The sequence below is a fragment of the Chanodichthys erythropterus genome, chromosome 4 (assembly GCF_024489055.1).
Source record: "Chanodichthys erythropterus isolate Z2021 chromosome 4, ASM2448905v1, whole genome shotgun sequence".
In the NCBI taxonomy this organism is placed as follows: domain Eukaryota; kingdom Metazoa; phylum Chordata; class Actinopteri; order Cypriniformes; family Xenocyprididae; genus Chanodichthys; species Chanodichthys erythropterus.
In genome coordinates this window covers 8,505,534-8,520,102 of record NC_090224.1, presented here as the reverse complement: position 1 = coordinate 8,520,102, position 14,569 = coordinate 8,505,534, and the positions used below count along the sequence as shown (strand labels likewise).

Below are 14,569 nucleotides of genomic sequence, written 5' to 3'. Positions count from 1 at the left end.
ATCTTTGTGGAAAAAAGGCTACATTGTTTGATTATTATACATTTGACGATTTTATTTTACAAATGTCGACCATAAGTTCCCTTTATTTCTTTGCTAAGAACATTAATGAATGCTAAACATTTCCAAGGACAGCAAATGTCTTCCTCAGCTATACAACACATCACAGACAGAGAAATACAATCTTTTCTGTCTTTTTCACTGAATATCTGAATCTCTGAAGAGGAGGGGTAGACTGATGAAGCCTTTTGTCTGCTCAGCTCTGCTCACCTAGACAGACCAGCAAAATCACAGCCCTCCTGCAGGGACACACAATTAGGATATACCAATGATTTACACACATTTACACCTGTTCCGACTAATAATTTCAGTGTAAGAACAGCTAATTATCACGAAAAACATACAAAGAGAGATACACATAAAGGTTAGTGTAGTTACAACAAAGAGATGCAGCACATTCATAGGCTCCGCCCTGGATTCTTTCACAGAAAGCTGTTCCACTGAGGTTCCTGAGTTCAGTTCAGTTCACTGAAACCAGGTCCGTGTACGCACGTCAGACGTAATGATTTCCGGACCACTCTTGTGACAACTGTCTTTTCAAACAGACAAAAAAAAAAAAAAAAAAAAATGCATTTTAGAAAAATTGTGCATCCGCAATTTTTCTAAAATTGTTTGTTTTTGTTAAAAAGGCGAAGTAAATATGATTATACAATATATTTCGATATTATTATTGTCATTAGTCGCATTGTTGTTGTTTCATTTTAAGTGTACAGCTATTATTCAATACTTCTTTTAGCAGCGCCTTTGTGCACCAGTCGCATGAGGCTACTAAACATGACAACAGTTTATATTATAAATACGGACATATTTTTATTATATAAAAAGTACTGTTTTCGCTTATATGTTTCAGTTTTGTCTTGAACACAGGCGTTGGCTCACGTACATCCAGTGTGGACTCAGCGCGCGCTCGTCTGCGCATGCCACACTCCGATGGCACAGCTAGCCAGACGCGTGCGAGTATCTCACGATTCCGCTCGTTCGCTGCGCCGACCTTTCCCCCAGTTCTCGAGCACCGGGTTCACCGGGTTTACTCTGACACCGCTGACTCCTCTGTAACGCCCCCCAACAGCCACGCACCCCGTTTCAGCCAATCAGCGAGCGATCACGTACTGATCACGCGCTGCCTGCTTTTTCATTGGTCCTTTTCCGCTACACCTTTGTTTTTGATTGGTAACATGTTACCACCCGCCAGAGCGCTCTGAATTTTGTTTCTGTTTTTTTTTCTTTCTGTTGTTTTTTTGCGCTTCTGATTCACTCAGCTGAGGTTGGACCCTGCTGTAAAAAAAGTGGTTAGACTTGTGTGCCCGGGCTTCGCATCACAACTGTCTTCTCATTGCTTTTAAGAGACGCACACATATGCTGAATTTTGCCTCTGACTCCGGCCGGGTAAGTTGATTTTATTGACAAAGTGGCTTTATTGCTACTTTTTTAGTATTTGCGCATTGACCCACTAATGACAACCTCTTTTACTGTAAGTTGCACCCCGTGTAACATAACTGGATGCTCACTGACGGAGAACAGTTGACTTTGAGCAAAGCAATGTTTATAATTTTGGTTTACACACACAAAAGCATACTTGACAGCTGAAATGAACCACATTCTTTGTGTTAAATTGCTTTAATTAAATAAGTGATGATGGCCATTTGCCGCAATCATTGTTCATTTCCCTCCTGCATTGAGCTGCAGTGCTACTTTACGTTCAAACTGTTGTCATCAGTTTTTTTGTTTGTTGGCGACCTTATGTGCCCCCTGAACATACTTGAGTTTGAACATAAATTTTGACCTCCTTCATTTATACATTCATTTGTCAGTTATTTCAGAATGCATTGTTTGTGTTATTACAACAACGTTGTGCATTTTCTCTATCATGCTTGGTGTTTCATAAGGGCTCTATTATGACAAAAAGAGTAACCTTAATGCAAAACGTCTTGATATGGTTAACCACTTGGATTATACTTTTTTTTTTTTTTTGCATGGCACACTCACATGGCTTTTTGGTTGGGTGCACGTCACTCTTAAATCTATATTTGGCGATGGGAGGTTCCCAGCAGCTCACGGTTAACGCTGTGCAAGGCGCTGGGTGGGTGTAGTCGCCAACTACTGGGGCCCCTTTCTTTGCTTATGAATGGCAGCAGCAGCTATTTACAGCAGATGCATAACAAACATCATCATTTTGCCAGTTTTATTTTATGTCATGAAATCAGATAGGAACCGTTATCTTGATGGTGTCAATTTACTGCAGTTTATTAACCAGCCCACTGTGGCATTAAAATGATAAATGTGCTTTTTTTTAATAATCTATAGTCTAGTCTTGTGGACATCTGCGAGGTAATGATGGAGAGAAACAGGCATGACAGTGAGAAGTCCTGCTCCTCCACTCTGGAATACAATGACCTGGAGGCTGCGGAAGCTTTGGTGTGCATGAGCTCCTGGGTCCAGAGGACGCACAAGCCTCGCCCACTGACGCCCACCTCAGACTCCTGTGATTCTCTTGCCTTGCAGCCTGAAGTCATTGAGTCCCCTAAAGACCTGGTCTCCCTTTCATCACTGGTGAGTGACTCTAAATTAAAAAAAATGGACTGTGTGAGCATTATAAATGATTTTTTCCAAATAAGATTTGTGGATGCTGCATAAGTGAAAGCTGTTATGGCCTACTTCATTTTGAAAGAGGAAGACGTAAAGTGTATAGTAGGCTGGAATAAATTACATGTTTAAAATCAGAACAGATTTGAAAACACTAGGCATCACACTCTTGCTGACTTTGTAAATGGTTATAAAGAAAAACCGGGCATCATACACTAAATGACTATCACACACTACCAAAAACCAGGAATCATACACTAAATGACTTTCACACACTACCAGACTTTCAAGTCGTTACGAACACAACAAACTCAGCCCATTGCTAGGAGATCCATGGTAAATTAAAGCAATATTTCAAAATCAGCTCAAAATACAAAATGTTTTGACTGGATAGAAGTGGCATCATTTAACCAAAAGCCAGGGTATGGCAGACTCTGATGACATCATCCAGTCTTACTCCCTCGACGTGACAGTCTCACTTTCTTCACACAACTTTTTCCAGCACTTCAAAGCTCAAAAGTCTGAATATTATCCAATTTAAGTGTTATTTTTAATATGATTACCAAAAGCACTTTTGTTCATCCTACAAAGATTGTCCTCATTTGTAAAACTAAAAGTCAATCAATCAAAAACCACAGCCAATCAGAACAGAGTGTTTCGGGGCATTTGCACGGCACCAGAGATTAAACTTGGCGGCACTTGCAAAGAAATGGATAAGTACATAATCAAATTCACAAATATTACACTGTTGAAACTTTATTAAAAACACATACTAAAGCAATCTTTGTCATAGAATACAGTTGTTCGTTCACAGTTTGAACGTTCTTGCTTCCATTTGCAAGATTTGAGGTGAAAGCTTGGAGCAGTAAATGATATTTAAAGTCACATTAACTGCTTTCAACATTAAATAAAGCACATAAACATTACCTGAGATTATCATTTCCATACTTTGTGTTGTTGTTCCAGCCACAACTTCGCAAAACAATAAAAAACGTTTCTAAAATAGAATCATCGCGGCTGGTTAGGACAACTGGTAACTTAAAACACCTCTGATTGGTCATTATTTTCAACAGAAATGGCTGCAATACTCAACGCTGCAAAATTACGTTGTGAATAGACACACTGGCAGCGCCGTTGATCTTAAATGACATGAATATAACATCCACATCCTTTTCTGTTTTATTTAACAATACAAATTATATGTTACACATAGTAGTATGACTCCATTAATTCTGAATGCAATGAATAAAATTATATAAGTTGCATTGACTTGACCAGGCAGCCAAGGTATGGCAGTCGCCACACCCTGCCATACCCAATTGACGCCCATGCTGGATAGAATCATAGTCTAAAGCTACAAAATTAGAGTCTGTGCACATCATACACTATATGATTTTCTGTGAAAATCAATCAACTCAGACTTCCCAAAATATGAAGACTGGCTCTGACTTTCGTCAACTAGGGTCAACTTGTCCAGATTGAAAATTGGGCAAAAATCATGTAGTATATTCCAGCCTTGAAGAAAATTCCCAATGCTCAATGCAAATGTCTTCTCTCCCACCAGTGCATGACCCCTCCCCACAGCCCAAGCTTTGCGGAAACTTCAGGCACAGCGGTTCTCAGTACCTCAGTAGCCTGCTCAAGTCTCAAAACACATCCCAGACTATGCTCAGCCTTGACCAACAGGGCTGCATGTCACATCAACTTGCATCCCAGTACCACAGTCCTTCTCAACCCAGCTCCGCCGCAGACGGCAGAACAGTCCTCGTTGCGCAGAGCCACCAGTGTTATACGGCACACCGCCGACAGATCCATGGACCACAACATTCCATCTCCGACCACAGGGCAGGAGAAGCCATGTTACACAGAAATCCCTCTACAGCACACAGAGCCCAATGCCAACCTCAAAGCAGAACTGCAAAGCTGCAGTAGCCCATGTGACACTGCAGAAACAGAGAGAACGGCCCCTTCTCCTGACTCCCCATGCTTTGCTATCCCTACTTCACAGTCCGCCGTTCCACAGTCGCCCATTTCCAGCCCTCCGGTGCTCTGTCAGGTTTTTCCTGTTAACGGGCAGACTGGAATCATCTCAGCGTTCGTTCAGACTCCAGTTCAGATGCAGACCTCAGGGTCAAAGCCCATTCTTCCACATTCTCAACCTCTTCTGGTGAGCTCACCTGTGGCTCAGGGCACTGTGATGTTTGTAGTCCCGCAGTCTCAGGTATCCCAATCCTCCACCTGCCAGCAGAGCGTTGTTACGCTTGGGAACACGAAGCTCCTGCCTTTGGCACCCGCTCCAGTCTACGTGCCCTCAGGTCAGAGCAGCGGAGTGACACAGTCTGACTTCTCACGTAGGCGGAATTACGTCTGCAACTTCCAAGGATGCAAGAAGACTTACTTTAAAAGTTCCCACTTGAAGGCTCATTTAAGAACCCATACAGGTTTGTATCCATTTGGCAGACAATACATTTTTGTTCTAATCGGTTGCACCCATAAAGATGTTTATTGATAATCTCCCTCTGTTTCTCAGGCGAGAAGCCATTTAGTTGTCATTGGGAAGGGTGTGACAAAAAATTTGCCCGTTCAGATGAACTCTCCAGGCATCGTCGGACACACACGGGTGAAAAGAAGTTTGTCTGTCCTGTCTGTGAGCGTCGGTTCATGCGAAGTGACCACCTGACCAAACACGCACGGCGTCATATGACAACCAAGAGGTCTACAGCATGGCCTAACGAAGTTCGTGACGTAAACAAAATGGCCACTTCCCAAGCACCATCTTCCATGCCCCTTAGTATGCTTCTTCCTGCCTCAAACTAAGTTGAGACTCCTACCACTCACCTCAGTCACCTCAGGACAATATCCCACTGACCATTTAATGGGAAATTCAAGAAAACCAAGGCTGCTACACATCCATGTACATAAAACAATGTGACATTGCACTGGATTTTTACTTTAATCATGGTTGTTTATAAGGAATTCTTGTTTACTTTTATATAAGTTATGTCTCCCAATATGTATTTACTCCCTTTGCCAAAGTCTTTGCATCATTTCATCTGTTACTTACTCTTTACTGTTGTATATATGTATATAAATATTACTATCTATATGAATGTAATGTGTATTCAAATTTGCATTTATTGTTGATATATAAATAAATGTTATTGATGTTACTTCTGTTAATTGGACAGTATTCCTGTATGTGATACTACCTGCAATATTCCATATTATTTAATAATAAACATTTGTAGTAAGAATATAGAATTTGTTTTATTTGTTACCTCTGATAAATGAAAATATATTACTGTATCTAATTACAAATTACTTGTGTAATTCAAGACATTTTAAAAACATTACTAGGCTTTAAAAACAAAAAAGAAACAAAAACCTCTTCAAAATGGTTCACCAAATATATTTAATATAAAAAAGATTAAACTTACCTATGAAAAAACAACAAAAAACACAGGCTGACAAGTGTTACACAACGTGTAAAACGTGGGTAAAGAAAACAATAGAATCATTACATAGCCATGAACTGGTGTGACGACACAGTTACACAACACTAGCTCAACATCAATTCTCAAACATTGTCACCCCACAGCACCCAGTAACAAACCTCGTCCAATCACAGCGCTCCATTGTGGAGCGGTTAGGGGGCGCGACCAATCACAGAAGATGACTATTTGTAAATATGGCAGCAGCAGCTTGACTGACAAGCCTTGGTCTCCGCCCATTTGCCTTACTGACCGATATTTCCAAACGGAAAAAGGAAACACAAAATAAAAAAGCAGTAACTGCAAAAGTCGATTTAAGACACAATATTTTCTGTTTTAATGATGATTAACTAAACCAAAGTGAGAAGTAAAATAAAAATTCATGACGTGGTGTCTTTTTTTTTTTTTTTAAAGCAATTGGCGGACGGAATACAATGATTTTTTATGCTTAACAGAATCTTTTTATATATTATAATGTATGATAATATATGTACATATGATAATAATATCCTTTTAACAACTTGCAGACGATCCATATAAAATCTCTCGAACGACAGGTGAAGTGCGCCCCCTGCTGTCTTTAGCGTTACAGGCAGTTTACTGCAACATTCGAGGCTTTGTTTCGTTTTATTTCCTCCACGGTGTTGATCCCACAATCGCATTTGGTGATTTCATAGTAGCTATAATGTTTTGTGTGTACGTGTATGTATATTTTCTCCTATTTTATCTTTGCATTCGGCCTATCATTATCATCATATCCATAAAGAAACAGTCAAATAGCATCCTAACTAACGTTAAATAAGTACGTTAATGTAACGTTGTCTGCGAGAACATTATGGAGATGTGATGATGTGTATGCAGCTGATAATGTTTCATATTTTTGTTCAAATGTTTGTTAGCAGAATTTATGTGATGAGTTTCTGCAAAACTAACACATCAGGTCTGTGATGATTGTCCTCCTGCCACTAGGGAGCAGTATCCCAGAAGCATCCAGTATTTTATCCCCGGCAGTGACCTCTTGGGCGTTTTATTGTTCCTTGTCCCGCGTCCTGAAAATGTTGTTTGTTTTTAGAAAACAAAGGATTTTAATATTTTCGCTATTGTAAGATACATTTTCAACACAATTTGGGTCATTGTGTTATGCCGATTTTTTTATCTAATCACAAACCTCGTAGGAGGAAGTCTTTTTTGGTTTGGCCGTGGCGAGCTACTGGCTGAACAGCTGATTGTTTGTTGTGTAATGTTTAAAAATCACTTGAAATACATAAACTTATAATCTCTCTTTTTAGACACTAAAGTCTACAGTTAATATGAATGAATTATGCCCACCGTGATATTTGAACTTATGGACAAGAGAAACAAGAAAAAGAAGAAGATAAACAAAACACTAGTGTACGCCACGTCAAAGGGATGAATTTATGAAGGTAGTGATTTTAAAGATCACATATCTAGTTTATGGTCATCATTAAAAATGAATATTTCAGTTTTTTGAAGTATTAGGCATAATAATACGGGTTGACGTTATGTATTTGAATTGTTTGCTGAAATCTGGCGCGCAAAATTGCTTCCTGGCAGGTTTTTGTTGTTTAAAATAGGCTTGGTTTTGTTGTTGGCTTGTTATATAAAGATGCACTGAGAAATATATTTTCCACACTGATCGATTTTTTCTCCCCATACAGCAGTTGGGATGTTGTTTTACCTTAAACAACATTTATTGTGTAATGTTTAATGTTGCATCTGTATGTAATCGACAGCTGCTGTCTTTATGGCTTGAGTGGTTTAAATGGCACTACGTGTCAATTTATATGAACTTATTCTGTTCGACTGGAATTATAAATTATATCAACTCTTTATAATAAAGTGTATCCAGAAATTCTATATCCTGTAAATGTAAGACTTTCTTTGGTGGACAGTTAACTTGACCAAACATTTCGCACAATATATTATAAAGCATTTCGCATATAATGTATTGCAAATGAAATGTTTTGTACAAAATATTAGATCGATTTTATTATTTTTTCCTCATATTCGCGCCTTTTTAAACCTGTTTGCGTAACTGCATAATTATCCGGTTTTGTGTAACACTTCTCATCCCCCAACATCTTTGAATTTCCCGCGAGGCGTAGTTCTCACGTGACACCGTGGAGCATTTTGATTGGTCCATCTGATGAAAGAGTTAAAAGGACCAAACAAAGCAGTGAGGTTTGCCCGTTTCCTATTGGCTGAGAATGAGCGCCAAGAATCAAATATAAAAGGGTATCTCTAGCGTCTAGGCTTCATTTCATTTTCTTCGCTTCAGCTGGATTCTGGATCTTCAAGCTCACACTTTTCTTTTTAATTTATTTGTATCCGACTTTGTTTTAGAAGTTATTTCATTTTAAACCTTTTACCTCATTTTCTGTTTTGCCTAACGCTTTAAGCTTCACAATGATGTCAACTCGCTCTCCACTGAAGGCCAAGAATGAAAACGCAGTTTCTGCAAAAATGAATAACATGTCCTTGATGGACAAAGAGAACACGGTAAGTTTATTCTTTTATGTGTTTATACGTGTGTTTCTAAGACATGTAACGTTACTGAGATGTTTAAGTATAGTCTTGCTCAGTACTTTATACTATGACAGAAATATCACTTATGTTGTTTAATTAGAAGTCAAATATTAGACGGTTAGTCTTGAGATAACGTTGTAAAATGTTTGCTTTTGTTTTGTCCTCAGCCACCTAGTCTGAGCTCCACTAGAATTCTGGCGTCTAAAACGGCGCGCAAAATCTTTGATGATTCAGAGGTAAGTTACGTTCACTTTTACTGCACAACTGCACGTTTCTAAAGGATTTCCAGTAACAATGAGTGTCAAATATATACCAGTTTAAACGATTGATTTATCTAGCGATGTTTTAAAGGAGATAAAATTTGGCGGATTCAGAGCGCGCCAAATTGGACTGGTCCTTCCAAACTTTTCAGTCCTTTGATAAGAACATGGCTCTATGGTAAAAACCAATCTAACTGCACAGCGTGCTGTTAATTTAAAATGGGGGTTATTGTGTATCTTAAGCCGGGTTGTACGCTGATTTGGCGGGTCAGTATCGAGCTGGTTTAATGTAGCGTAAACGACGCAGAATTGTATGTGAAGACTTACGATTAAATGTTAATATTCTGCAAGTTACACGTTTCGAGCTATATTTATATTAAGTTACGTGTGTGGGGTTTTTTATAAATCCGGTTAACTTGACTGGAACACCCTTGTTTCACCGGCAAACTAGACCGGAAGTTGTAGGTCCAGTTTATAGTACGACATTTAAAGTCCGACGAAAGCTAGTTGGACTTTAAATGTCGTAGTAACAAGTAACGCTTTTTTTATGAAATGTCTTACTCCTACTTTTTTTAGCATGGAAAAGGTTTATTAAGGCAACAAACCCAGACAAAACTAGCTTTTCGTGCATATTGGTCAAAATGGTAAATATTTTGATGTATTTAAATGCTGCGAAGTCATGTTTTGCGTAGTTATTAACCGTTCTTCCCATTCACATGCAATGTAATAGGCAGTGGCTATAAAATTTTAGTTGCCATAGTTTGTCTCGGCAAATAATATTTTTATTTTTTTATTTTTTTACTTTAAGGATCAGACAAAAGCCAGGAAAGGAAATCTGGAGGAAGAGCCCCTTCTAAAGGACAACCCCCATCGCTTTGTCATCTTCCCAATTCAGTACCATGACATCTGGCAGATGTACAAGAAAGCAGAGGCCTCCTTCTGGACTGCTGAGGAGGTGAGCTTCAAAGAATATTTAATACACCAGAAGAATTGAAAGTTTGTTCCATATAATTATGGTTCTTAAAACTGTGTTGTCAAATACAACGATAAAGCTGCTTGTATGCTTGCCTTGATTTTTAGATTGCAGTGTTTTTCAATTTTATATTATTTTTCCAAGGTTGACCTGTCCAAAGATCTTCAGCACTGGGATTCCCTGAAAGACGACGAGAGATATTTCATCTCTCACGTTTTGGCTTTCTTTGCTGCAAGCGACGGCATTGTCAATGAGAACTTGGTGCGTTCAGAAGCAAACTTTCACAAGATTTTCAAACTTCTGTAAAGTGTCACTGTTCTTATTGCATGTCTTCTGTGATAATTTAGGTGGAGCGATTTACTCAGGAAGTCCAAGTGACCGAAGCCCGTTGCTTCTACGGTTTCCAGATTGCAATGGAAAACATCCACTCTGAAATGTACAGTCTGTTGATCGATACCTACATCAAAGATCCCAAAGAGAGGTGAGCTATTGAACATGTTGTGGGCGTTATTTGGGAGCAATGATGAGTGGCGCAGGGGTACGTACCTCAGCTGATAATGGGAGCTGAGTGTTGACTGCTCAAGATCAGTGGACATGTGGTCCATTGGTTGTAGGGTGTCAGCACGAAAATATCGCCTTTACTGAGCTCCCTACATTACGTTCTTGTCAAATTTCTAACTTGACATTTTAACTAAAGGAAGTGTTTCTTTTGCTCCTGTAGAGAATTTCTGTTCAATGCTATTGAGACGATGCCATGTGTAAAGAAGAAGGCTGACTGGGCACTTAACTGGATTGGTGACAAAAATGCACAATACGGTATGTTGTATTGACGTACTACTGCAGTTATTTGCTAAATGACTTTAAATTATGGCCTGAGCTAATTTAAGTCTGTTTGTTTAGGGGAGAGAGTGGTGGCTTTTGCTGCAGTGGAAGGAATCTTCTTTTCTGGGTCTTTTGCTTCTATTTTCTGGCTAAAGAAGAGAGGACTCATGCCTGGACTCACCTTCTCCAATGAACTCATCAGCAGAGATGAGGTAACCATTTTGAGATGTCTTCTAACATGGGCATGGATGCACTTAGACGTGTAGTGTTATAGTTAATAGAATTGATCTTAACATTTGTTCTTTTCCTCACAGGGTCTTCATTGCGACTTCGCCTGCCTCATGTTCAAGCACTTGCTCAACAAACCATCAGAAGCTACAGTAAAGAAAATCATCATGAATGCAGTTGAGATTGAACAGGTTTGTGTGCTTGCACAACACCAAATCCCTTTCAGGATTTCAACCAGTTGTATGTTAACACACTTTTAAACTGCATTGAATGAAATTAGATTTGAATCGGATTTGTCTTTTAACTTCCTAGGAGTTCCTGACTGATGCTCTGCCAGTAAAGCTTATTGGCATGAACTGTGACCTAATGAAACAATACATTGAGTTTGTGGCTGACAGGCTACTGCTGGAGTTGGGATTCGACAAGGTAGGTTTATTTAACTTCAGTATAGCCAATTTTATTTGACTTGTAAACTGACATGATGAATTGAATTGTGCTAGTTTAGCATCTTTGCTAATGGTGGTAGTGTAGCCTTGTTGTTGGCTAATATCCGACTACAAATCAAACTTGTTCTGTGCCTTCAGTTTAACAGATGGTATTTGTCATTAACCTAAATTTCTTTCTAGGTCTATAAAGTAGAAAACCCTTTTGACTTCATGGAGAACATTTCCTTGGAGGGCAAGACCAACTTCTTTGAGAAGCGAGTTGGCGAGTACCAACGGATGGGAGTCATGTCTGGAACTACAGATAACACTTTCAGACTGGATGCTGATTTTTAAAGACTCAATCTTAGTGCCCTGAATGGACAATTGTAAGCTATGGACCCTTTGGACTCTAAAGAGATTCAACCTCACTTACTCTACAGTGTTTACATTATTATTATTTTTTTCCTTGAACATTAGTTTTAATGATATGATACGATACTGAAATTGCTTTTTATTTTTGTTGTTTTAAATAATAATAAAAAGGACAGATCTACTTGCTGCATTTCTACTCATTGCTTTTCCTGTAGGGTGTGGCAGAGACTAGGATTAGGGGTCAATGACATGATTTGCATATTGTTTAAGTGCATTATTTCCATTTTAAAATTCATGTCAGCACTATTTTATAAAACCTATTTAGTTAGTTCATTTTTAGTACCTTTAAATGGATTAGGATTAAAATGTACCTTTTAGAATATCAGGTTGGTACAAATGAAGACTAAGAACTTTTGTAAATGATGTCTTTAATAGAAATAATTTTTTGGAACCTTTGTTAATGACCCTTAGACATTTCTGTCTACAACTGAGTTTTGGTCCCAAATCTCAAATTTAATGTGACAACAGCATCTGTCTACTGCAAATATTAGTGATGTGACTTAAAGCAATTAGTGAAGTGATTTAATGCTGAAATGGGTTAACTTAGTATCATTTGTAAGATGTGAAATTATCTTCAACAGTATTAAACAATAAAATAACCATGTTGGTGCATGTATAGTGCTGATCAATTTCCTTAAAGGCACAATTTGTAAATTTGCTGCTAGAGGTCACTTATTTAAAACAAAGGTGTAGCTTGATGACTTGATTTCAAGAAAGCATGGGAGGTGTTGTCTTCACATTACAGCCGGTGGAAAAGAATCAGGATAGGGCTCGGGCAGAAATGTTCATGGATGAGATTATTAACGTTTCTGTATTATGAAGCAGGGCCAAGTGCTGTGCGAACAGAAATGAGGCCGCTGTGGTGCGATTGCTAATGAGAAACACGTCTTTAGAGCAGTGGAACCTTTATTATGCCGCAGTCACCGCTTCTGCTTCTTCCGGTCAAGCATTTGTGGGGTAAAGCAGCGCTGTTGTATCATATTATATCCATTTGTGTGTTGAAAGTTGTTATAGTGCTACTCTGTGTTTGCTCAGTGGCTGCTATGAGATGCTTGTTGCACACTACATAAAGCCAGATCGATATAGGGTAACATGGTACTTGCTGTAAATCAAGAAAATGAGAATTTAAACGACTTACTGTGTTGAGCTATATAACATGATTAGTTTTCTGTCGATGAATGTATCCATCCAAACATTCGCTCTCCTGTCTAATAAAACACCATGATTTCTATAAAATAAAACCAAGGCTAACGTGGGTATGATGTCATTGATAGGTGATGCACGGACATGGTCCATGTCCTGGTTAAAATTGCTTATTTCTCTGGATTTAAACATTCTTGGAAACATTTGTGATAATTTAAGTACACAAGTCAACAAAATATATAATACTATTCTAGTGGTTTTTGGATATTTTAATCCAAAAATCTTTTATATTGTACCTTTAAATCCAAAACATCTCTTCTAAAAGTGTATAACATTTGGCAACTTTTCCCATCATGGCTGCCGCTGTCTCCTACACAGGCTTAATAAAATCTTTCAGCTGCTGTAAAGCTTTATAGCATCTGCCCAAACTGGAAAAGGCTTACTGACTTCAACTAGTCTTTCAAAATGTCACTCTGTTTTTCATTTTGAGGTATGACGAATCAAAATGAGTTTTCACTGAAGGTTGATTTTCAAAGAGTGCTACAGTTCAGAACTGATCTTGGAATTCTGATCAATACATTAAGACAGTAACTACTTGAATGATCAATATTAAATTCACACTGCAGTTTTTCAATTTCATATTTTAAACTTCTCAAGGTTAATCAAGACTTAATGTTTTAATACACTACGTGGATTACATGGTTTTCTCCATGCACACCTGTAATGAACAACATTGCTGACATGGAAACTTCTAAAGCACTCTATATATTTATAGTAGTCATTATCTGGGGCACTCCTGGTATGAGCTGGTGACCGACCGCTCTCCTCTAAGTGCTTTCAGAACGTTTCGAAACGTTTCTGCATGGGACAGCATGAACTTTAAGATGTAGGAACTTAAACACGAAGAACAAAGCATTAACATTGTCTGGCCTGCTTTAATATAGCCCAATTAATCCTTTATGTTTATTTACATATGCTAATATCAGTTTTCTTTTGCACATACTAAAACAAGTGTTATATCTTTCCTCAATTCACATTTCTATTTTGGAGTGTAGCACAACTGTCACTGACTTGTCAGTTGATCTGTGCTGCTGCAACTGCTGTGAAAACACTGTAATGGATGGTCATGAACATGTGAGTCTTCCTGTCTGCGTCAGTAAGAGTGTCTGAATATGAACAGTGTTTTGACTCTAGGACATGTATATTACCGTGGATCATTTATATGGGTTTTTATCATTAGCATGCCTGTCAGCGGTCCATCATTCTGAAGAGTTAATACCTGCTTTAGCCGACACATTGACACACAGTAGATCTTGTTAGCAGACATTATATCACTGAAACAGTGTCACAAAAGGTAGTAAAAAGCTGTGGTTAATAGGATATAAATAGTTCTATCTAAGTTCTATCTATCTATCTATCTATCTATCTATCTATCTATCTATCTATCTATCTATCTATCTATCTATCTATCTATCTATCTATCTATCTATCTATCTATCTATCTATCTATCTATCTATCTATCTATCTATCTATCATCAGCTAGCTAGCTAGCTAGCCTGCTAGTATTGTTTTTGTATTATTTAAATACTATTATAGTATTATTCATC

At 38.3% G+C, this 14,569-nt stretch overlaps 2 protein-coding genes, 1 long non-coding RNA gene and 1 other non-coding gene across 5 annotated transcripts; 3 read left to right on the top strand and 1 right to left on the bottom strand.

The window, feature by feature from the left end:
- Nucleotides 1–49: 49 nt before the first annotated feature.
- On the bottom strand, nt 50–1,055 carry LOC137018423 (uncharacterized). Its single transcript, XR_010894907.1, has 3 exons — nt 941–1,055; nt 436–586; nt 50–296 (listed from the first exon to the last, which is right to left on the bottom strand). It is a non-coding gene; the product is annotated as an uncharacterized lncRNA (long non-coding RNA).
- A 247-nt stretch (nt 1,056–1,302) lies between these two features.
- On the top strand, nt 1,303–5,932 carry klf11a (Kruppel like factor 11a). Its single transcript, XM_067383050.1, has 4 exons — nt 1,303–1,443; nt 2,362–2,607; nt 4,205–5,081; nt 5,171–5,932. The coding sequence occupies exons 1-4, from the start codon at nt 1,414–1,416 to the stop codon at nt 5,455–5,457; spliced, it is 1,440 nt and encodes a 479-aa protein (XP_067239151.1). The 5' UTR covers nt 1,303–1,413; the 3' UTR covers nt 5,458–5,932.
- A 1,248-nt stretch (nt 5,933–7,180) lies between these two features.
- Nucleotides 7,181–13,009, top strand: rrm2 (ribonucleotide reductase regulatory subunit M2). 2 transcript variants are annotated; one of them, XM_067383049.1, is made up of 11 exons: nt 7,181–7,555; nt 8,552–8,651; nt 8,846–8,914; nt 9,747–9,893; nt 10,056–10,172; nt 10,259–10,392; nt 10,633–10,727; nt 10,812–10,945; nt 11,048–11,152; nt 11,274–11,387; nt 11,588–13,009. In XM_067383049.1, the coding sequence occupies exons 2-11, from the start codon at nt 8,559–8,561 to the stop codon at nt 11,738–11,740; spliced, it is 1,161 nt and encodes a 386-aa protein (XP_067239150.1). In that variant the 5' UTR covers nt 7,181–7,555; nt 8,552–8,558; the 3' UTR covers nt 11,741–13,009. The 2 variants fall into 2 exon arrangements, with proteins under 2 accessions (XP_067239150.1, XP_067239149.1); XM_067383048.1 differs by lacking the exon at nt 7,181–7,555 and having other exon boundaries at nt 8,292–8,651; nt 11,588–13,007.
- Nucleotides 10,426–10,561, top strand: LOC137019556 (small nucleolar RNA SNORD94). Its single transcript, XR_010895098.1, has one exon. It is a non-coding gene; the product is annotated as a small nucleolar RNA SNORD94 (small nucleolar RNA).
- Nucleotides 13,010–14,569: the final 1,560 nt, after the last annotated feature.